This window comes from Falco naumanni, chromosome 1, assembly GCF_017639655.2.
Source record: "Falco naumanni isolate bFalNau1 chromosome 1, bFalNau1.pat, whole genome shotgun sequence".
NCBI lineage: Eukaryota > Metazoa > Chordata > Aves > Falconiformes > Falconidae > Falco > Falco naumanni.
In genome coordinates, this window is record NC_054054.1 from 76,358,653 (window position 1) to 76,383,943 (window position 25,291).

At 39.2% G+C, this 25,291-nt stretch overlaps 1 protein-coding gene across 6 annotated transcripts in view; it reads right to left on the bottom strand.

The window, feature by feature from the left end:
• SH3D19 (SH3 domain containing 19) overlaps positions 1-25,291 on the bottom strand; it is an 86,362-nt gene that overhangs the window by 6,468 nt on the left and 54,603 nt on the right. For 4 of the 6 annotated variants that reach the window (XM_040600062.1, XM_040600072.1, XM_040600053.1 and 1 more), the window contains 9 exons: positions 15,762-15,869; positions 12,220-12,332; positions 9,959-10,017; positions 7,447-7,723; positions 6,098-6,166; positions 4,734-4,806; positions 4,261-4,391; positions 1,903-1,961; positions 95-282 (listed from right to left, as the gene is read on the bottom strand). In XM_040600062.1, the coding sequence (XP_040455996.1) occupies positions 95-282; positions 1,903-1,961; positions 4,261-4,391; positions 4,734-4,806; positions 6,098-6,166; positions 7,447-7,723; positions 9,959-10,017; positions 12,220-12,332; positions 15,762-15,869 (1,077 nt within the window). The remainder of the gene's footprint in view (positions 1-94; positions 283-1,902; positions 1,962-4,260; positions 4,392-4,733; positions 4,807-6,097; positions 6,167-7,446; positions 7,724-9,958; positions 10,018-12,219; positions 12,333-15,761; positions 15,870-25,291) is intronic. The other 2 variants (XM_040600102.1, XM_040600082.1) reach the window with 1 other exon arrangement.

A 25,291-nucleotide genomic window follows, 5' to 3' on the forward strand; every position in this document is an offset into this window, starting at 1 on the left:
CCTCCTTCCCGCTTTTATTGTCCTTTTGGACTTTTCTCCTACACGCATGCAGTACAAAACCATGTTCTTGAAGATCTTTGCAACATATTCATACCTGTTCCAGGCAGATCTTCAATTACTTCCACAAAGTTCAAGGGGAAAATTCCAGACGAGCCTCTGAGCTCTCCTTTGGCCCATTCTTCATTTACATACTCTTTAAGTATAATAGTTTCACCTTCTGAAAAACTGAGCTCATCTTTCTGATCTCCAATATATTCAAATCGTGCTACACATCTTGGGCCTCTGCACAAATAAAAAAGAAACTTACTTTGCTTATTTATTATTATTGCCTTCTTACTAATAAGACGGCATTGTGGAAAATATGGATTGCTATCTTTAAAATGATGAAAGAATGCACTGAAGATAGAATGCGCGGAAAGCTGGAGACTAGCCCTGGTTCCCATATCTGCTACAGGATTTTGGTAAGACCCTATGTCTCTTCCAAACTACCACAAAAAAAAAAAAAAAAAGGTATCACTTTGTCTCTAGGCTACCTCTCCCTTTTTATATTTTTGCCTATATCCAAGTAAGTGTCCTGATGCACTTTTGTTGAGAGGTCGATGTTTTTTTGAGCTAGCATCCAATTTAGATGTAATCAAACATGGGTGGGGGGGTGGGTGTTTGTTCCAAATCCCAAATACGTGGAGGCTTCACACAGGGAAGCTAGTTGTTATCTACTTTGACAAGCTTTATTCTGTATAAACCTATCCCAGGGAAGTAACTTTTCCATTGAAGAAATAAACAACAATGCATCTGATAATTTGGTATAATACTGAAGAAACTATATAAAATGTAATTAATATTTTCCCTCACTTAGAGGTAATAATTTAATAAATTAATAAAATGAACAGAAGAAATTACCCTAAGAAAATTCCTGATTTATCAGAAATACCGTGCTGGAAAAAAGCGATAATAGGTTTTAATTCTTTCTATAGTATCATAGCATGCAACCAATTTAAGAAGCTTGCGTCCCACTCCTATCTTTGCAAAAGCTTCAGGACACAGCTAGCACTTTGTTTCTTTCTTAATTGTAGAAGCAGCTTTTAAAAACAAAGTTTCATTTAATATAAGCCAAATGCCATCTGAAGAACAAACTGAATGCTGGCTTTGATACTAGTAGTTCCTGCCTCTATCTGAATTTGCTTTAATTGCTGCAATGAATGATTACAAAATCCAATAACTCATCATTAGGTAAACATAGCCTGAAAAGCTGTTCCTTGCTCACAAATCTTAGTACAAGTTCTTTGCAAATCAGAAATGAAAGTGCTTGAAGTACATCTGGTAATTTTATCTGGGAAACTTTAAGTTCACCTGTATAGTTACACAATTTAAAGTTAGATTTCTCTACTTCAAGTATAGCAATATTCTGTCCCATTTTATCTTGTTCTTTCAGATGACTAGGAGCCCTACTATGTTACATCTTACGAGGATACTGGAAGAAAATAACCAGGACAGGAGCAGAGAGGAGTGTGATGCTGCTGAGGTTAATCAGATTGGTTCACAGTTCCTGTAACTGATTTTAATGAAAAATGATGGAAAATGCTCTTCTAATACAGCTTGTAAGAGGAAGGAAAGTGAGTGAAGGGGACTATATCTATTATAAACATTTATTATAAAGATAAAGTGATCTACTAATTTTTTTAAGCCATGAAGCAAGTTTTTAGGCATTTTTTACCTGAATATGAGTCTTACTAAAATGTCAAAAACTTTCAGTTTTGAGAGCTTAATTTTTAAAATGTGTTTTGGTGAAGAAACTGTTAACCGTATTAACCTCGGTACAGATAACACCTGCCTCAAAGTTATCTTGCTTTTTATTTCCTAGCAAATCAACACGAGAAAGAAAATAAGATTTATCTGACTTACTTAATACATCGTGATGAACAGGGTATTTTTTTCCTGTTGCCTTCTTCTGGAACATCAATCTAATAAGACAACAAAATAAGTAAAATCTTCCATTTCAAGGACGTGGCAACATAACTACAATAAACTTGGAACTAGTTAAAATAATCTATTTTTGAGCTAAGCGTAAGCTCCAGTTATGAACTCCATGTGACGCTCTACAGTCACTGGCGTGCTATGATATATGACCGTATTAATGTAGATTTGGGGTTTGTATGCCTGATTTCTCATTTTTCAGTCTCATGCAAGCAAGAAGCACTCTTAAATGTTTTCTGTTACGAAGCAGGTTTACTGTTTCTACTTGTGGCATGATTGATTGACAGAATATAGGACTGGATGCTACTGCATGTGTTGCATTTAGCTCCCAACTTTCATTTGGTAATTGCTCTCTATTATTTACTAGCGCAATATATCACAATAGACAAAATTATTGTTTACACTTATCTTTTCTGGGCTTTGGCAGCCAGCTGTCCTCCAAACAAAAATACAAGTCACAAATCTCACTTGAACTGGAGAAATAGAATTTAGAAAATCAATACATGGATATACCAGACAGCATTGAAGTCCTTTATCATAAGAGGACTTCAGTTGTGGTTTTGTTGTGACATGAAGGATGATCTGTGAGATGTATAAGACTGCAAGCCTAGAGACCCCAGTGAGGAGCTTTGAGTGCTTGCTATCACATGAGCCAGTTCCCCTAAAATCAACAAGAATGTTTCATTAGCTTATGTGAAGGACTGGAGGAAATCATGCTGCCTTTTAGGACAAATAACCTTTGCAGTGCTCTTGAAGTACCACAGATACCAGCTCCTCTAACAAAGGTTCTGTGGGAAGCAATAGCCATGTATTATTGTTAGGTCTCCTACCCAGCTCAGTATTGCAAAACACACTATAGTGTATTATGTAGAGACCTTGTATCAAGATCAAATCTCACATGAATGGACAGGAGAATTCACTCAGTAAATTAGCCTCATGTTCTACACACTTTTTGCTTTTTTTTTTTAAATTTTGCTGAAACAAAAGATTTTTGCACTCAAAGGGTAACCACCTTTTACAACTAGAACAGAAATATGGAATACGTCTTCCCTAGCTTTTATGAAGTTGTATCTGTCTGTATCAATGCTGACTTTGATTCCAAATACTCATTCCACTGCTTTCACACAAAATCTTTTCACTATTAGCCATCAGTAGTGACAAAGGCTTTTAAATCAAATTGTTGGTCTGTGCGATTTAGCTAACAATTCTTTCTCATGAAAGTGAATCGAGCGTGGTTCCATTATTACTAACCCCAAGTTTAGTTTTTATTCTTCAGCCCTTCTCAAATCTTTCTTGAGTAGCACAATTACAAACCAGACAGACACCCTACACTCTCTAATGGTTACCAAAGGCTTGGTATTGTCCATGTACCAGCAGTTACCAGCAGTGCTCCTCTCTACCAGCTGTCCTGACAACAGACACTTACTGTCTTTAATGCCCAGCCATACACCTTTGCTATGCTGGTGTGGACCGCCCAACGGCTTTTCCCACTGTCACAAAATAGTTCAATGTCAGATTCAGGCTTGCAGTAGATCTGACCCAGCTTTTGACCCAGTGAACCATACTGTGTCTCTTTTAAAGATGAGGCACTCACTCAATTGCTACTGGACTCAAAAACAGCACCTGTCTCTTGCCTGCCATCACTGTCAAGCGTCACATTCAGTAACAGGATTGCTTTAAGCTGCTCATTTGCAAAAACACCATCTCCTTGCACTGTGCCAGCACAACCATTTGTGCAGCCACTTAGTTAGCCACTTAGGTGAATTGATCCAGCTGGAAAAAAAATATTCTGGGAAGAAAAAAAACATGTTTCTTTGGGTGCAGCTGCTGCCCTGACCTACTTCACCACAAGGCTATAGAAGTGGTGATTCCAGTCCAGTTCAAGGGGTAAGAAAATGAGAGAAGCTGGGGGGTTGAGGGGAGGCACAAAAAGCAACCATCTTACTGAGTGTTGATTCTTACGTGTGGCTCTGAAAAATAACCTGCTCTGCAGGCCCTGAGAAACAACCCAGGTTAACAAAGAGAGTTAATCTGGTAAGGGCCATGATTTTCTCACTTGGCCTCAAATTAACAGCAAAATAATCCCCATAACACAAGTCGGTTGTGCCAAATCAAGCATCTTTCTAATACCACACAAACAAGTAGACAGGTCTTCTGCACTGCCAGAGGGAAAAGAGATTATCCAGCTACAGAACGGAGTTAAGACACACAGGATCCATAGTTAAATTGAACCAGAAAACAAATGCAATAGGATCTTATGTAGCAATGCATACAAGGCCCACATACAACTACTTTAACAAAGCTGGCAGGAAATATCCCTGTGCGACTCCCACATTTTCCTCTGTACCACTCAGTATCGATTTTCTCCAGCAGACAAACGGTGTCTCCAGAATGAAGGTTCAAGTCATCAGCATGCTCTGTAAGACAGCATCATTTTATTTGTCACACTGACCAATTTTCTCAAAGTAAAACCTTCATATAAACCCCACAGACAATCAGAATGAGTTTTTGGAGTAATTGTGTAATGTTTGTTTCTTAATTGGGTAATGCAATTATTATGGGTAACTTTACTTGATAAACCAGTTAGCTTTAACTAAAAGGCTAGCCCAACTATAGCTAAACCCATGGATTTGAACAACTCTACACGCAGACCTTGCAGGCTGAGCTTCCTCATAATTTTTAAGTTCTAGTCCCTACAAAAGTTCCCATTTGAAAGTCTTGGAGTAAAACAAGCTTCCAGAATATTCACATTTACTTACCTGCAGGAAAATCATGCAGGACGACAGCATGAGGTACGCTTGTGTTGGAAACTTTTGGAGGGTGGTTTGAATCCTGACAACAAATAAATCCAAATGGTTTCTAAATCACAGAAGATACTAACAGAGATTCCCTGTTATGTACTCTGAAAGTGATTTTCTGACCTTGGACACACTGTTCTAGTATCAGAGAATCACCTTTGGAGGCAATAATTAGCATGGGTCACACAGCTATGGGTCTGCATTCTGTACACCTTTTGCCAATGTAAACTGGAATGCATTTCACCAAAATTACTTCTGAGCCAGTAAAAGGAAGGGAAGGCACGTAACTTTTCCCAGTATAGAGAAAGCCTCAGCTATCTCTGTGGGTCAGAAATCTGGAGCAATTATAGCAACTCTCATTGCAAGGGTTGTGGCCAAGTTTTGCGCTGCTGCTTGGTCCTGTGTGCTGCCAGTTCCTCTTCCTCGCTTGGAGAGGACCCTCCAGCCCAACCCTCCCCAGCACACTCAGCCTGGGCAGCACATCTGCTGACTGCCCAGCATTTTAGAGGGGCCAGCAAGCCATAGACCTTTGCTTACAGAAGATAACTCAGAGAGGAAATGACAAATTTGTTGTGAGATCTTTATAAAGGGAAATTACACTCAAAATGTGAAAAATGCTGAGCCTTCTTCTCTATCCCATCCACTAGGAAGTTTTAGACTGTACCAACGATAATCACTGTGCATGAATTACATTCAAAGTCATTAATTGTGTACAAAAACCCCAACACGGACAAAGATAAGGCCAGAATAATATGAATTACAACAGGTAACAGCAGATTGCATAGAAATCTATTTCAGCCATGCAGGTTTCTGATAATAATCAAAAAGGCTGCTAACAGCTATAACTTATACTACCTATTTAATATGAATACAGTCATGCCCTAAAACCAGGCTAGGTATTGTAGAAGCACAGAGAGGAAAATACTTTGATATCCATATGTCAAAGCCAATTCACTGATACATCATGTACAACCACTTCATGAAACTACTCGCTTATCTTTTGCCCACTTTTCAGATACTCAGCCAAGGGAGTGATTATTTTCCTATGAGACAGAGGAACTTTACCAGTTTCTTTCCCTTCTGGCACTCCCAAGTAATTACTGTTGCTGTGCTCTGTAAGCAGAATGTCCCTGTGCTATAAAGCAAATAACCATTATTGGGTTTTGTTTTCATGGTTGTTTTGTTTTTATTAAAGAAACACAAGGATGTAATAAACTACTATTACATTTCTTAGTGTAACCTTTAAAGCTTAAAGCGCTTGATACTGTAATGCAATGGCAGTCTCGCTCATTAAATATTTATTAGCAGAAAAAAAAATGCCTTACCTTACAGGACAGTTCTCCAGTGTTTCTGGGAAGACAATCTTCCTTGGCAACTCCATGAGGCACAGGTTGCTTGAATAGAAACAAAGGTAAATGGAAAAAATTGTTTAATTTCTAAGCACCGGAAATTCCTACTGCAAGTGAAAATGGTCAGATGATGGAAATAATCAAACCATCTACTACAGGTAACTAATCTGGGAGTCCGGGGGAAGAGGACAAGCTCCTTTGGAAGGCATTCAGAACAGGCTGCTGGTGATACGAAGGCCACTTCAAGAAACCCAGGTGTTACCACCTGCTTTAAAAGTTTCTTAGCTACCTAACTGTTACCATACCACGTGGTACATGATGTTCAGCGACACACTGACACAGAAATGTGTTCATTTGCCATGGAGGACGCTGGAAAAACAACTTGGGGGGAAAAAATTCATTGACAGTAACACTTGAGGGCAGGGAATTACTAGTGACCTGCTACTGAAGAAAATCTCATCTACAACAATGTCACATGTTTCTTGTGTAAATATGTCTGGCTACACTGGAGAGGAAGCAACAGGCTTCCCTCATCTCAAAGCTCTTCCTACTGTTAACTTAGATACACCCTTCGCTCTCTTACTTGCTCCTCTGCTCCACCAAGGATCTAAATGCAAGAGTGAAGATCAAAAAGATGGCAACAGAAAACTTCCACTTCATACTGATGAATGTTGACGTTGTGTGGGTGCTTTTTTTTTTTTGACACCAACACTGATTAAAGCAGTCACCAGCTCTGATGACTGACCAATTTCTCTCCTCTTTATCCGTAATGTTGATCCACTTACATTTAATAGTCCCTAATAACACATGTAAATACCAAAAAGAAACATTTTTATAATGAAAAGGGATGGTATCAATAGAATGAAAATGTAAGATAAGTGATGTTACGTTCCTCACTCTTTGTAGGCTTGATGAAGCAAGGACAACTACTTTTTAAGTTCTAATGCTCCCCCAATTTCCTTGAGCATTTTGACATATACAGGGAAAACCAGTATACAAACACAATTATTTAGCATCGTTTTACGTGCTGTAGTAGAATTCAGAACTGGTGACACTAAAAAGAACCCCTCAAACCCAAAAGCTATACGTTAAAGATATAAATATAAAAATCACATATATACACAACCCCCCCACACACATATATCTATACTTTGCATGTATATATTGCCTTCTCCAGTATTACCTCACAGTACTTATTACTATTTACCTATTAGTATTTTCTAAGGAAGATTATGCTGATAGATACACTTTGAAAGCCACACCACAGTAACCCACCTTACTACCTTTTTCACTACTGTTCTATAAACAAGTCTCAGATACAGTACCTCCGTTCTCACCATGTACTTATTGTAGAGAGGATGACCTGGTTTAGGCCTAGGAGGTAATGCTGGATCTGGATTTTTAAAGACTGAACTTTTTGCTCTCTTGGGTCCCAATCTGAACTTGCTGGGTTTTTTATCAGGAGCAATGTCAGAAGCAGATCGTGACAGAACATCCTTCTGGGAGGTGGTCTTGGCTGCAGAGAGTTTTGGTGGAGGTGGCCTTCCAGGAACACTTTTAGGTGGGGGAGGTCGAGCAGGTATAATTTTTCCATCCACAGGCCTAAAAATTGGGCAAAACATCAGTGAAATATGCATATTAATAAGCCTGCCACCTCATCCTCCACCACAGCCCTAGCTATAGAGTATGCAATAAGGAAACGTGGCTCGTGATGACCTGGGCTGTACAGTCTGTAGTATCTGAAGCTTTCTGGGAATACATGAACTCTTCAGATAGTGGGACTGGACGATCAAGTCCTTAAGACAGGTCCTTTGACTACATATTTCCAAGTCTGCTCACCACTTCTACTTAGCAGCAGCCTGACAGCTTTCTTGGGAGCCCACTAGATAAGCAGGATTTCTTTCAGCAATCCACCGTTAGAAAGAGCTTTGTCTGAAGCTGCCTCAGGATGGAGTTCTACTGGAGAGCTTCAGTGAAAGCCCTGAGAAGCTCTGCTGATCTAGCTGGTCTTCAGCAATCAGCCTAGCTCATACCCTGGGATGTCACTTATCTGAAGTGACTTTTGGGCCTCTGCTGAAATTCATGACACATGACACCACTTTGCACAATGCCATCAATAGCAGCATTTACCATTTTTATGCAACAGATGTCTACTGCAGAAAGGAACGCTGGTGAAAATTCTCCAGTTTTCTGGCAATGCTGGAGGTACCACACTCTCATTACTGTACCAGTAGTTTCGAAAACAAAATCAGACACTAGTAAGTGACAGTGGTAATTAAAAAAAAAAATTAAAAATCTAAAAATCCCCCCTATTAAGCATTGATTTAAAAAAACCTGCCTATACAGTATACACAAGCCATGATTTTTAGAATTGAAGAGAGTAGCCAAATCAGTAATTTGCTAATTAAAAATCATCTCTGTTACAAATAAGCATGTACATAAAACTTTGACTTCCTGTTATTAAGAAACTTTACCACTATTCAAAAAATACAGTATTGTTTGATTGTTATTGGGGAAATCTTCGGCCAGTTACCCCAAGTTTCTGCTACAATTGCCTCTCTTTTTTTCCTGAATAGTGTAATTCAGCGTAATTATTTGCTTGCATAAAGAGTCTTTAAAAATCATCAAACACATCAAACATGCATTAGTGCACCTCCAGACTGTCCTTCTGACATATTTGGTAAGTGAGTGTCATCCACCACTTGAGAAGATATTGGTGCTCTACTAATGCTCCTGATAGGAGCTCTCTACTACTATGTGAGTATGGATTATTTTTTAAATTCCAAACAAATTTTCTGCTTCTGTTCAACTTCCACCTCTCCCCTTTCTTGGTCTCATCCTAAACTAAGCATTTTTAATACGGGGAAGGGGAAATTCCAAGTTAGACTGCATTAAACCTGGAAATAAACCAATGCATACATTTGTAAGGCAACTCAACTAAACAAGAAAACCCTAACAAGCAATTCAGAGAATTATTACTGCTTAATTTAAAAAAACCCAAATAAATAAAATCTATTTGAACAGAAAAGTGAAAGGACAAAACATTTACTGCAGTTCCAGAGATCCTCAGGAGAATCAGGAATGCTGTTATACTAAACAGCAGAAAGTAACAAGCCTGTAAGGGGCAATAATGAGGTGTTCCCTTATGGGTACAACTACCACATTCTTTCCTGTTAATGAATACTCATTACTGCTGATAGACTAAGTTTAATAACTGAAAGATTCTCTTGTCCTGACAACAGAGCAAACTCTTGTGTTGAGATAGCCACAGTGAGCTAGCTAACCAATGTCTTATCTCCCTCCAGTTTGCCTCTGCCATTTAGTGGACTTGAATTTAAGGCTGGTCCAGCTACTTTTTCCTCTGCAGACCTTCTTTCCTGCTGGTTCAAGAGAATAAAAAACCCCAAGGTTAGTTGATTCCACACCTTTACAAGTGTTTTAGGTCTGAAATGAGTGGTATAAACTAGCCAGTGCTTCTGGAAAGGTGCTGGCCCAGCATCTGCCACCTCCATTCCTTCACCACTCAAACCCAGCCACAAGTGCAAGTGCCGCAAGTGAAAAGGTTAAAGATGCAGAAGGGAGTGACTGTCAGCAGCCACTGTACGTTAGCTGAAGAGCCAAACAGTTGTCCTCCTATAATCTCCCTGCTCATACTGATAAAGTACAAACAAGTATTAATTAGGTAGCAACTTAGTCCTGCCTATTTATTAGTGAGCATACAATCTACCCAAACCTACTGAATTAGGACTAGAGTTCACAGTGTCTACATTGAAACTAACTAGGCAAACTAACTCAGAAACACCACTTTTAAGTGAGTCACTAAAGAATTGCACTTACCTTGGGGGTAGTACAGGTTCTAGCTGAGCCACTCCACCCTGTTCCGAATGATCCAACTCCTACAAAGATTCAAAAGAAAGAAGGCATTTCTTTAAGCCTAAGAAACAAAAATGATCTTGTTTAAATGATGCATTTCTTATATGAAATGATATCCTACAGACAGGGAAAACAAGAGTTTCTGGAGGTCTGGGAATAAAGTTTAAGTATTATGGTGTGTTCTAGCATTTTAAAGTCTTGTTAGACACAGAAGGAGATGTAAATAACCTGGTTGACTACCTGAATCACAGCTTAAATTGTGCATTAGGCATGACTCAGCCCTCTTTTCCTACTATACAGGAGTCAGAGCTTAAGAGCCAAATTCAGGAGCATTGTATAAATGTACAATTTCACTGCCCATAGGACTCCAGCTGCTGCAGTTATGTTACCAATTTTCATTTAACTTTGACAGATGAAACACTCTGAACAGGCTTAAAGCAGAAAATATGACATTGACGCAACTCACACAGGACAACGTCTCTTGCAAATAACATTAGCTCTCATTAAAGAAGGCATCTAAGTATGTTTCCTAGAGATCTAACAGATAAACCCTGGTGAATCTTGCTTTGGCAGATAAAGGCTTCACTCCTCCCAGATGCCTGTCCTGGTCCTGCCAGAGTACTATACTGTAGCAGAGTCAGCAGAGGGGAACATGTGCCATGTCTGAAGGGCTTGGACCACAGTAACGGATTAAGAAGCCACCATCCTTTCTGCCTCCTGCTGTTCATTTTCACCCCAGTGCCAGGGAGTACTGCCAGCTCCACCGAACAAGCACAGCTGCCCGGGGACCAGCACGGTAAATCAGAGTGCTGAATCTAGGTTCAGCAGTATCCTTTTTGAATCAGTAATTTTAAATAGGTCTGAACAGGCTTGTTTACTTAACTAGGAATACTTGTGCCTAAAACTGGTAAACGATTTCTGTGATTTTGCCCACCTAGAAAATACCTAGATGCATTTTGTGACAAAATTTTGACCCTTGATTAAGTTCCCATATGAATGTTCCTGATTAAATGATCCTGATTAGAAAGAAAACAAGTAACCACTTTCAGATGGATGTTACCCTCATACCAAAAATTTTCCTCTTCTGTGTGAAAAGGAAGAAAATCTGTGCCAACTGCTGCTTACGGTCAACGATTTTTACTGTTGCTGGTTAATCACTTTCACTGACAAACAATACTAGTTTCAGAAGCACAGTTCTTATCTTTCCAAAGCTAAGATTTAAATGTTTCAGTGGATTTGATGCAGTCTTTTTCTTAAAAAAAATCCTCTGAAGCTTACATGTCTGTCACAATAACCTGGATGACATTGTAGAAGTTTTGAGGTCGCATTGTATAAAATGTTATTTAATGTCTTCTATCAGAAATTAGTTTTTCAGCATTATCTAGAAAAGATGGGACCTCTATGAATAGCCTCTTCAATCATGGCATTTAAAAACCTCTTTATCCTGTTACTAGAGGTAGCCACAAAGACATTTGTTGGCAGCTGTCCATCTAGTGAGGGCTTTTGATCTGATCTTTTTACTGCCTGTGGTTTCTCTGCCATTCTTGTCATCACAGCACTCAATATTTGGAAATTCTACTGTCATTTTCTGCTTTACTTTAATTGCCTTTAGTAAATCTGTCTCAAAGGGCATATAGGATACACAGCTACAAAATCTACCATTACTATGTGCTCAGGAGTGAGGAGCAGAGCCTTACTTTCCAAAATAGATGGTTCTACTCAGGCTCTGATAGGACCAGTAGAAAATAACTAGAAGCAAAAAGCTAAAGAAAGCAAGCTTCATTCATCTACAGGAAAGTTTTCCCTACCTGGAAATTAGCATAGACACTGAGAGGTACTGTGTATATGAAGGTAAAAAAAACCCCAAAAACATTTATAAAGGACTTTGACAATATTTAACTATGTAAATCTCATGGGATTTGAACCATTTTGCAGTGCTTTTGAAACTAAATTGTAGAATATCCTGATTCCAGCTGCTAAATACAGAAAATTGAAGATAGATGTGATCAAAGTATACTAAAATCAACAAAGTGCTTTTGAGAACCGAAGCAGTCTAAATTACCTAATTAAATTAGAGAACACAATTAAAAGAAAAAAGCCTTATATTTTTGAGTAGTCCTTTTCATCCTTTGGTCCTTCAAATAACTTTACAAATGCTTGAGAGTCAGAAGAGATCTGTTAACCAAAGCAGACAAAGTTGTAATAGGAAAACAGTTCTAACTTACCACTTTTTTTACTAGGTCAGCACTGTCGGGTTTTCCCACTGTGATATTCAAGGTGTTCCCAATAGGCTTTTCAGCAGGAAGCGGTGGAGGGCTATGTGGGATGTCATTTAAAGCTGTAAAAAAGGAAAAAGTTCCCGAATTAAAGTCTAATTAATAGCTTTTTTACATGGACCAACAATAGGTAAGGGAATCCACCTTGGTTTGGGGCATTTTTTTGTGAATGCAACTTCCTTCCTCAAAGCCAGAGCAGCCGATGGCCAGGACCAGTTAAAGGCTAGTGAAGAGAAAAGGGACACGAAGGGAACACTGCCAACTCTGAGGTTGACTTCAGGAGTACTTCCCATCCTGCATACTGGATCTTCACTTTACTCTCAGGACACCAGCAAGTTATCCTAGGGCTTCAGAGTTTCAACTGCAATACTTGTTGATATAATATTAGACTACCAGAAGGTTTTCTACCCCTGGGAATGTCAAGCTCATTACTGGATACCCTGAAACACCATCACCATCTCTCAGTCACATTTTTAAAGTGGCTCACTTTTTTCAGCTGTCAGCTCCTGGAATATCATTCAGGCTGGAAAACAGCTGAGGGTTATTTCAAGTAACCCTGAAAGATCAGGAGACTTGGATGGAAAAATCTCCAGAAAGGTAAAGGCAAGAAAAGAAACTGTTGCCTGCTACAAAATTCAGGGTGACAGAAAGAAAACAGAGATGGAAGCTCCCTGGTAGTCTTTAAGGAGCTAAGCAAATCTAGGACATGGAAGAGGAAACAGTACGGCTTTTACTAAGGAAGAGTGACCATGTCCTCAGTCACAATAAAGAACACAAAAGCCTGCTAATTAGATACCTGCTTTCAACACCTCTGCCATTAAAACCTGGGAAGCACTTGGACAGGTTTTGCCAACATATTTACCCATCATTTTGTCTTTATATATTGGAACTTTGCCATCTGTTTACAATGTATTTGTATCCCAAGTAAATTAATTTCATACAAAGAACTTCAGACACTAACATTCTTTGACTTCCAGCCAGTCTTGGATTTATGTAAAAATATGTGTAGACAGCCTGGACATTTACAGACTGATGACAAAACCCAAGGAGATTCTATCAAAACGAAAACTTTCAGTTGCTCATTTCACGAAAAGTACTCTCAACAAAGAAACAATGCATAGAAAGGAGAAGTATTGTTTGTTTTTAACACCTCAGTTGCATTATTATGATCTAAAGTGTTTAAAAATTGATCAGTTCAAGAATAAATCCCTTATTCTTAGGAGCCAGCCACAGCTACAGTGTTAGCAGTGGCCAAGCACAGGGAAAAAAACGCTGGCAAAGTTCATCACTCTTCTAAGGTAGTATGATGGATGAAAAGCAAAGCCAACACCTGACAGTAACTGCAAAAGAAATCTCCTCTTATCATACCTTACTGATATATAAAAAGCACAAGAGATTTATTCATTCACACCACTTCAAATCTTGATATATACACGGACGGCCTAGTTTCCTCACTTTCACTCTTTACAGACCAAAATTAAAGGAAATAAAGGAAAAAAAATCCCACCCCAAATCCAAGAACAAGGCGGCAGGTGTTATTTTCAGTGATTTCTAAAAGTAATAACTGAAGTGGAATTTTAAAGCTTCCTTTCTAATTACATCTTGACAAAAATACTAACGGTCAATGAGTGCTTTACTGAAATTCAAGTTCTTAAGCATCCAGCTCTGTTCCCTTTTTGGTAGTACTTGGCAGGGTTCTTTTTGGTTTATTGGAACTTTCCTTTTTGGTTCATGCTGGTTCCTGCCAGAATTAATCTCCCTCTATACCCACGACGGTGAAGGACTGCTTGTACTAAGGTTATGCGTCCCTCTTACCAAGTAAATCCTACTGTATCCATGTTCTACCTTGGCCCAATTGTACTCATTTCTTAACTTTTAACACCTTACATTTCTGCAGCAGCTCCCACCTAACAAAAAGCTACTCTGCTTTCTTAAAACCTGCTTCTGTTCCTCCACATTCCATTAATCTTGCAGCCACAGCCTCCCATAAAGCAGTCCTTCACACCCTCCTGACAAGTACAGCCGAGTACAGGATGACCAGCAGTCTCCTGCAGAAAGTTCAATTACCACCAGAGAGCAGCAAGGGACCGGTTAGCTACAAGTCTAAAAGAGAATCCAGCTCGGGAGGGGGAAAAAAGAAAAGGAAAAAACAAATTGTGAGGTCATTTGTTTTGTTTTGAGTGGTTTTCTTTTTCTTTTTTTAAATGGAAATTATTATTTCCTTTGTGGAGAAGAATTATGTCTTGGAATCTTTACAGTAGTTCATAAATATATTCTTCCAATGGGAAAAGCCTTTTACTTATGATCAGGTATTAACAGAAAGACTTCTTCTCATAGCTTTATTTTCAGTCTTCTCTGCATTTTTAATCATTTCCACTGCATTTCTCACATACGCAGAGGTAAAGAAAACAGTATTGTAGCACTGGGATGGTGGGGTGGGGGAGAAGGGAGCTCAGGAAATAATGAGAGAAAGTCTTAGGAGAAAAGCCACCTGGACATCTAGTTGCTACAAGTTGGCTCTACACTTACTCAGTGTAGTAAAAAATGATTTTGAAATATGAGTTTTAAGAGGTATCTTGTGACATTTCCTCCTAAGCTTTAAGGATAAAACATAAGGCTAAACAGGAGCAATTATGTACTCCAGCATGCAATGATCAGCACAAAGACCTTGGAGCTCTCTGATGTCTGCGCTGAGATGTTGTCAGTATAATTTGTAAAGCTGTAAAAGACTAGAGGTGGAACGCATTAGGGATATGGCAACTGTCAGAAAACTACAGTCAAGACCTTGACACAAAATTGAACACATCAAGTTTTTGCATCCAAATTCTCACACGCCTTTTTTATTCCCTCCATTGCTACCAAAACAGTATTGCTTAAATGGCCACAGATTTCAAATCTAACAAGAGTCAAGGGAACTTTTTGATGTGAGCTGTGAAAACTATGCTTACATCCCAAACTAAGCTGTGTTTGAAGCAAAGTTTAATACGCTAATGTTGTTCCTTTGACAAGTAGGGGCCTGGCATCCAGGTAGCTTGGGAGCAGCATTAAAATATTCTCAGCTGATGCCAGAACAGAAATCAATTTGATTAAAGGTACAGCTCAGTGATACAGTTTAGTTGATGAGACAAGCTTGCTTCTGCTGAAAGGGTCTCCAGCTCTTCTCTGCCAGCCTTTAGACCTGCTCCCCCACACACCCCCTGTTCACCTCAGATATGTATTAGCACCATAAGGTTTGAGAGACATCAAACTTAGCACAAGGGAGGGAGCCAGAGGAGGTAGCTAGGAGGCAGGGAGAGAGGAACACGACTCCCAGCTGTTTCTCACTCCCACCACAGCCCTTAGGTTGGCTCCTCCATCTTGTCAAACTTACCACAGGATTCCTTTGACAGCAAGTGTAGCTAGTAAACAGCAACTCCATTAGTAAATAGTAAGTCCCAGTTAAAATTCCTTTCTGACAGGGATTTCTCAGACAATTTGGGAGAAGAACTTACATTTCCTGGGTTTAGCTGGGATTCGGATCACAGTGGGTTTCCGGGCTAAAGCTGGTTGAGCTGCTTGTTCCTTTGCAGGTTCACTTTTGGTGACGAACTGAAATGGATCTAAAATGAAAAAAAAAAAAAAATCCAACATATTTATTTCTTGAACACAAATCTCACCAGGTATTGCTTTCATTATTAACGACATTTATATTTCACACCCAAGGAAGTCATAAAAAAAAGATCTAAATCAGGCTGATGCAAGTAGCATACTCAGCTCTTTGTAAATAACATGTTTCTTCTGTACATCTGCACTCATAGTTGACTTAACATAAACATGCTCCAGATGCCTTCTGGGATTATATAAGCCACTGAACAAGAAGAACTGCATTGCTTAGTAATATGGACCTGAAATCAGGATGGCTTTAGGGAAACGTTTTCAAAGCAGTTGCTCTGATATGCAGACATAGCTGTGAACACATTCACTAAGAAGTTTTAATCAGTACAATCTTTCCAGAGCTAAACAATCAGCACTGCAGCAGACAAAATTCCTACAGAAACAAAACAAAACAAAGCATTTAAATATTACTGATTACAAAATGTTTTTGCTGTAGAACAACTAATTCCCTGGAAGATTCTCCATCATTTTGTTGATTATAAACCTGGTGTCATGGGAGAGACTGATTCAGACCAAGGACTGGGAGTTGTGCCTGAGCTCTGCCCCTGCCCATATCACTCACTCCTCTACAAGTCTGTCCAATCATTCCACCAGTAAGACAGGAGCAATGTTTTCTATGCTTCACAAACTTAAGCACTAGTCTCTTATTAATAGGCACGGGAACATATGCACATGTAGAAGACAGCTGTAAAAATACTTGTACATAAATAAAATCCAAATCAGTAAGTTCTTTCTCGAGTACAGCTTCATGTCAAAGAGCAATACTTCATTTATATCTCTTCTCTGTTGTTAACAACTGCTACCTTTTTCTCTGAAGTTACCAAAAACTGCAGTAAAATGGCAAGGCTTAACGGTATCGTAAATGTGTAAAGTAGAAACTGGAGAAGCACTCCAGATAATAAATTCTCCGTGACACATACTCATAGCCCCAACAACTGAGTCTTATCTCCTCTGGTGGCCTTTTTAGATGTGTAGCTCAATGAGATGTTATTTATGGACTGTCTGAATCTCAGAGAGGAAGTATGCTGGGCATCTTTTTAAATTCTTTGGGACTTTTTATAAAAACATACCTTTCTCAAAACTACCACCACATTTTCTGACAAAGTTGGAAGCCCTCTGTTTGATAAAACTTTGTCATCAACACTTACAAAAAATGATTAAAAAAATTATGTAATATGAAGTCATCATTTCTTACAGATAATTTGGGATAGTATAGCACAATGCAGTTTATCAAGACACTAGAAATCTGTGTGTGGAATATACATAAGATTTAAGAAAATCCAGAAATACAGTATTTATTTATGAACAACCTCATAAAAAAAACTTCTTAGCATTTTAATTAAAAATTAAATTTTTTAATTTGGCATTTTTAGAGAGAGGGGAAGACGACCAAACACATCAAGCTCTGTTGGTTTTTTTTTCAAACCAAAAATAGTCCCGAAGTAATTTCAGAGAGAGAAAACACTGTAATACTGAGCTGCTGAATAGCAGCGTAATGGACTGTCCTGCCACACACACACACAATGGTGGTCACAGCTTCCCCAGCCTCTGCGCTGCTCCTCCTTGCTGGGTGTTTCTGCCTGCAGCTGGCAGCCCCTCTGCCCATGCCCCCAGCTCCCGCTGCCAGTGCACAGCTGTAGCCACAGCAGGGACAACATGCTGCCGTGCTGACGCGTGTTCACTGCTGCTCAAATGTCCCCCCCCACTAGCCCCTTCCCTTGCCTTAAGGCTTTCTTCGTAGTAATATCCATCACGTACAAGTGCCATGGGGGGGTGTGCCATGGTCTCTCTCAAAGGCACGATAACCTGCCTGCCTACAGGCTCCCCAAAATTCTGCCTGGGTACCCTTCATGTCACATTTTAATCATGAATCAAAGCACATCAATTCCTTCTGACAGGCTGCTTGTAAACAGCTTCGAGCATACACTTCAGGTAGAAAAGATCATGAGAGGTCAATGATTTGTCTACAGCTAAAGGTATACAGGCTACAGTCAAAAAAAAGCTCCGTTACCATCTAGACAGAAGATGGCTCCATCACGTTCCGCCCAAAGACATTGGCACATCCAGGAACTAGGCACAGGTAACACACAGTTTTAGAAGGTAGGGGTAAAACTTATCGTGCTGTTTAAGTAATGGATTAGCACTCATCAGCAAAATGTTTAAGTCTCTTCAATGGAAGCTGCATCAGAGCTAGGGTTTTTCTAGAGGACTTGAAAACACAGACCACAAGAAGGGTGCAACATTCTGGCACTACAATCATGACAAGAAACAAAAATCACAGCCTTAGAGCAAGCCTGTAGTTATAATTTTCTTTTATTCCTTTATACCTACGTCTGCTAGCTACAATATTAACATTTGAACTGCATTAAATAAAGATTTACCTACTCTTGCACTGATGTTCAGAGTGACTTTAGTGTGGCTGAAAAAAGAAAACCAGACCTGGGGTTTCTTCTCTCTTTCAGTTATCTGGCAACTCTACAACAGATTTGAGGAGTGACCCTGGCGAGGCAGCAGGGCAGCTGGGCCTCAGAGCTGCACTGGCCCCTTGGGAAGCTGGAGACACAGGGCAAGCAGAAGAAAGGTGAGCAGGGCTAAGTCATGGGCTCCTTGACACAGCGGGACCATAGGGAACACACCAGCACGTGGAGCACCTCTCAAGGTAAGGTTCTGCCAAGGTTAAGGAAGTTCTGCATGAACAATGAGGAAACAGTTTTTCAAAGCCTTCATCTTATAAAAAAATAGACATCGTGAAACCAAGTGGAAATGCTCTAAATATGAAAATAATCACAGATCTGCATTCTTGTAAATTTATGGGAGATTTAAAGCTGTACAAAAATTGCTGTTTGTCAACTATTAATCATTGCTATGTGTAGAAATGGTTTTCTCGACCACTCAACAGTTGGCAAGAAGGTATCTACATCAATAAATCCGAGAAGTAATTTTTAAGTCTGAGAAAAGTAATTTCTAAGGTTGAGAAAACCATTTGATGAACCTTAGTTTTCCACTCATTATCTTATGTTCAATTATACTGTTGTCACCTCATAATTAGTTTAAAACTCATTACCTTGTTTGTGTTATTCCATTCCCCAGTGTTGGGTTTGCAGCAGAAATTGGCTGAGTAAACGACTGTGCTGCTTTGTGCAATGGGACTGACTGCTTTGTGCAGTGAGACTGACAACATATCAAATTTTTATGTTGTTTAACAACAATTGGGCATCATTTGAGCATAATTCACTGAGGTGTGAAAACAGAATTGTTAATATACTCATTTAAAGCCTTTCTCAGCTCAAGGAAATTAATCTGCAAGGCATTTTTCATAACACGTATCAACAGACTATCGATTTTTTTTTTATTAAATTTTATAATGATGCTTAAAGCCTGTGTCTTCCTTAGTCTCACTCTTCTACTGCTTCTGTTTCAATCCATGTTATCACATAAACATTTAACGTGCTTATTCACAGGAAAAACAAACGAAAGCTGTGTATTCAAATACACCATATATCATCTCTTTCTTCTACCAGTTTAGAAGAGACAGATTTTTTCCCTGTCTGATTTACCATCCTTGTTTAAAACAAAAAATTAGGAGGTTACAGAACAACGCTAGGTTTTGCCCATGTGAGCAGGACAGATGAATACCTTTCTGAAATATTTATTGGTAGTCTTTAAGTAAGTGATAGGAAGATGGCAACAGACATCTCAGCAGCAATAAGGGTAATCTCCAAACAAATCAGATGTGGAAAGCTAAAAGCACAACCAGTACTATCTGCTGCAAAGATGCTCAGTCCTGCAAGAAGTACTCCCAGTACAGATAAGAACAGTGCAATATGATAGGTGTTGATGCTGACATTACAACACTTGCTACTACAGAAGTATGCAACTGTGTCTACTTTCAAAGTTTGATTAAAAAACCCCTAAATCAGCTGTTACAGGCAAAGCTCACACATTCTCTGCACATAGCACAGTATTGTTATCAGGGTCTTCCAGGCACAGAGAATAAAGCCAAGCCTCATCAACAAATGGTTTTATTAAAACCTAGCCCCATGAAACTACTCTGGTACTTGTGGACACATACTTGGGGGAAGATTTTCAACAACAGGCCCCCACCAGTAATATAGCTGGACATTTGATGGAAACCTGACAGCTAACATCCCAAAGAGGAACGGGGTCCATGCTGAAACACTGTGAAATGCTATAGCCCAAGTCTGACGTCAGTTCACTCAGATGTTCTAAATCTCAACCTATTTACAACTATAAATAGACATATTAGACAGGTATCCTACCCAAATTCCAGCATTAGTGATTTTCCAATCTCAGTTTTCCCCAATATTTTTCATCATCAAAATTAACATTTCACCATTCTTAGAAATAGTGTTTTTGACCCAGAGAGAATAATATGGACTACACCACCTTTATCCAAATACGCAATTTGCAGCTCCCTCTGCATGGAAAATTGCCATGATCTGGTCATGACGATGTCTTTTAATAGACCGGGAAATTAAAAAAGAAAAAGGGGGTGGGGGTGGGGAGGGGGATGAGAGAGAGAATGGGATGCAGGCTCTTTCAGGATGTAATCTGTGCATAACCTGAAAGTAAGCTCAGGGGAAACTCGGGCTTCTCAGCATTCTCCTAACACTCAAATAAAAAGAATACAGTATTCAGGAGTACACTTAGTATGGCTTCAGACTTAAATTGGAGCATAGACAAGCAAATCTGCTATGAAAACATTCTAGGATTTTTCTCCCTGGTCTTCACAGAGTTTTTTTATGACTAGTCCAGTTATTTTGGTAGAGGCTATGAACAGACTGTGTGGTCCTGCTTTATTCAAAGATTTATAGTTTGTCAGGCCAAGGAGATTTGCTTTACCTGATATGGCACATCTAGTCAAACAGGTGCTTGAGCAGGCTGGTGAAAATTTCTTATATGTAACAACCTTTACATATAAGTAGTTTTTCCAATGTTGTTGCCAAAGCATTAATTTTATTTCACCTGCTTATACTGTTCTACCAAAAGCACACAACACTGAAGCAAGCACACAGTAATTTCAGAAAGCTTTATCTTGAGGATTATCCTTCTTCCTGGAAACATTATGTCCAGATGCCAAAACAGAAATCTCAAACTTCTCACACATTAACAAGAATTTTTAAAGAGAGTTGTGCAAAGACTTCAGGACAGGAAGAGGTTATCCAGCAAAATTTATTGCTACTCAGAGCAGAGAAAAGGTAGTGAACTACTTGCATTGGTGTTCAGGCATTGCTCCCTGTTTACTGCTGGCATTTGATGGATCGCCACAAAAAGCAAGGCAACTTAAGGCCAGTGATCACTATTTTTGAGGAATGAGTCCAATCCAAAGAATGAATGTCTACAGGATTCACACGCAGTTTGCAAAAGGAGCCTAGCCACCATATGATGAAAGTGCACACAGTCAAAGAATATGTAGAGTTTGATATTCCCTGGAAAGTATATTAAAAAAAAAAAATAATCCTAAGAAATGCAACTGAGGATCCAACCTAAATGTATTTGTTGAAAATGTAAGATGTCCTTAACTGAGCAATGAAATATCTCACTCACAATGTTAAAAAGTTGGAAAGCAGCTAAAATAAAATCTGCTACTAGAACAGCAAAATTTCTTGGGCTATTATAACACTTAATGACAATACAAGCATTTATGGGGTGGAAAACTACAGTGCTACATTGTACACAAAGAAAGATATAAATGGACTTTTTCCGAGCTTTCAGCACTTCTCCCCCAAACCACAGGAATGCCCACACTTGCCATCTGTGTGTATCTAAGAGCACAACTATTTGGTTCATTGCTAGCTTGTCCATACCAGTAAAGGTGATAGTAATTACATTACTTTTGGCAAAAAAAGGAGTGCTTATACCTCCAGCATGAGCTATTATGTGAGAGTTTGGAGGCTATTGTTCCATCATCAATCTATTTTGCCAGCTGAAGTAAGACTAGGGTACTCAGATTGCAAGAGCCTTCAGGAGGTGTCTAATCCAACCTCCTGCCCAGAACAGGTCAGCCACAAGGTCATGTTGTTAGAAATTGGTTGCATAACCTGGTCTAACTTCAAAAATTGCATGCCAGAGAGTATTTGAACATACAGTGGGTGACAAAAAAACCCCAAACCCTCAAATTACTCAGGAGATTAAGAAACGCAGCCTCGCCCGTTCTTGCCAGGTAATGAATGCTTGCTTGCTCGTTGGCAAGTGATTCAAGTTCCCCAAAACAGGTAAGCTGGAAACCTCCACAGCAGACGAAAGCAGTAGGGGATAGAAAATCTTTTAAATGGAAGTGTGAAGGACAAGGGAATTTATAATGTTTAAAATACCTAGCTATCTCCTTGCAAGAATCTCATACGCTTTTAGCAAAGGAAAAAAATAGTTTTATTTATAAACACTTCTTTTAAATAAGCATTTTGCTGTTGTTGTTTGACAATGTTTCTGATCAAAGGATATCTGCATTTTAAGCATTCTTGTCAAGTAAGCAGATTTAATCATCAGAGAAGACAGTTATTATTAAGAACATTATTACTTGCATGTTACCACTTAATAGTATCTATAGACACGGAACTCAAAAGCAAATTCATCTGCATTTGACAAGCTAAAGGCTCCTCATCTATTATGTAGCTATAATTTAAAAACCTGATTTGTTTCCTGAAACTAGACATAAAGCCCTCGCCTGTGGCAACAGTGGAGTCACTTGCAAGCTCCTTGAACGCTCCAATTTATGTTTACTAAGCAAACATCTGTAATGCCTGAAGGGTTAATGGGTGTTTGTTACCACTCCTGTTGGAGATTGCCAACCTCGTAGCAAAACCAACTGGACACAGCACAAACCTCTACCTTCACTACTCCACCCCACAGGAGCATGTCTTCAGGTAAATCTGTTTTTGCCAGGGATTAAGCCAAATAGTAGGTTAAAATGGATGAGACAGCTCACTTTTCTGGGGATGATACCTTTGATAGTAAGCAAAAAAGGAGACAGGTGTCTTTAACCACAATAAGAGTCATCAGAAGTAACATAGCAGAACCCTATGAAAAGCTGCATTATTTTGAAGATACGTCTGGACTAATCTACCAGTTAGAACTATTTCAGTTCTTTTTTTCTTTTCCTTCCTGAGGAAGCAATTAAAAACAAGCAGCTGGGCAATATCCCCACAGCAGACAAATTTGGAGTTACTCAAGCAGCAGTTTTCCTGAATTGACTACAATGTGATACAAATTCCACCATTCATGCCACAAGAAGGAACAATACCCACAAATGGGCAGCAGCACTGGTTTGGTTGGGGTTTTTCTCGCCATACAAGCAGAAATGAAGTTTTGTATGATGTTGAAATAGCTAGCTAGATAGATAAACAGACAGACAGATAAAACAACTAAGAAATGCAGTAGTCATATTACTAGTCATATTACTGTTAGAATTGAATACACTAATATGACAAAGATATCCAAAGAGAGAGCTGTCTCCTGCTGGTAAGGTAAGGCTCTCTCTGAACTACTTTTCAAAGTGTTTTGTTTAAATTGAGTTCTGGTATAGTAGGCACAGAGCAATCAGTGAATTACATGCTGTTTTAGAGAGAGACAGACAAGAAAGAAGAATAACTCCTACAAACGAAAAGGAATAAAAACATTCTAGCAAGATCACCTTCAGGTTTTAATTTAAATGCTGTGCTTTTAAAGGTACTGTTACCATATTTTCTTTGTCCAAAATATACGTTGCCAGAACATTAAGCAAGCAGGCACACTACATGCTTTAACATAGCAACTAATACAAGCTACGGGTAAAATCATGGATCTTCTGAAGCCATGGAATTTACACTCAGTTCAACTTGCACTAGGATTTCATTTCCAAGCCTTTGTAAAAGTGGATTAGTGACAAGAGAGCTCACCTGACAGATTACTGAAACTTTTAACTTTCACGAACTGCACAAATCCCTTTTTTGAGCTATAAGAAAAGTGTAAAAATACCCTAGATGATCCAAAAGATCACAATTGTTATCAAAGCATTAACATCTCAAGATTTAGAGTCCCAAACAGGTGCCTTCACATTCTCAATAACCGACTTGAACACAAGGAATTTCATTAGGATACAAATGGCTTTGAACATTATCTCTAGCCAGCCTCTGAGTCCAAAATTATGGCACTTAAAACTGGCATCGATTTTGGCTGCTGATGAAAGAAGCTGCCCTACACACCTGTCATTCCTGACTTCTTTCTGGCACTTCCCTTGGGCCACCATCAGAGACAGAAGCCGGGCGCAAGGTTTTGCCACAGTTTGCCTCTGAATCTCAGAGCTGCTGTTGAGCTTCCAAAGCACCCACAGACTTCAACTGGGAGAGTGGATGCTGAAAGCTCTGAAAGGGATCTCGGTACCCAGCCTCTATTTGCACCAGAACAGCTTCCCTTCTCCATACAGGTCAAAGATAAAATTATTAATGTTTGGACAGGGGCAAGTTGACTCTACTAACAGCTGTGCCGTTGGAGATGCTGTCAAATGCTGATGAAACCCATGGGATTGCCTGAGGTAAACTTGAAAGAAAATCATCCAGCTAGCTTTGTAGTTAAAACTACCAGTTAAACACTGACAGTTAAACTGGTGAAACCATAAACTGCTTTGTTGCCAACGCTGTTGATCTTTGCTCATAAATAATATTCAAATACTTTTCATTACTGTGGTGATGCCAGCCTTCTGTTAGAGGAAGCTGATGTCTTACATCAGTCAAGTAAACAGCTGTGGAGACTGAATTTGTTTTGCCTGGTCCACCTTTTGCTATATGGTCACTCCAACTTCTGTGCCCCCCTCCTCATCTGACTGCTTTACCTTCTTACTTTCCATCAGGTGTTAGCAGCAGCAGTGATCGATCAGTCCAGTTCTATTTACATTAGTCTAAGTACCAGATGGGGTTGTGCTGTATCAGAAAAAAACCCTAAGTTTTGTGAACGCTGTAATCTGTAACCCTGTTCTTTGAAACGAAGCACCAACAGCTTGTTTCTCAAACAGCACTGCATAAAAGCCTTCCTCCTTTCCTAGGGTTGCCATAACAACAAACAGAGTGCTGTCATTTTGCTAAATAAGGACAATGACAAATACATAAGAAACGCAAAGGTCTGGGGAACTGGGAGCAAGATTAGACCTTCTCTTCTTGACTTTACAAAACATTTTACTGTGGATTCATCTTGCAAATCCTAAGCTGTTCCTATGGGAACATGAGAAATAGCTAGTGTTAGTGCCTCGTGTTGCCTCATTTTTCAGAAGGCCAGCATTCTTGTGGATGCTTTGTCAAGACATAGCACAACATTAGTAATCAAGAGTAGAGAATATTACCTTGAGCTCACAAATGCCTGTAAAAATTTGGAATGA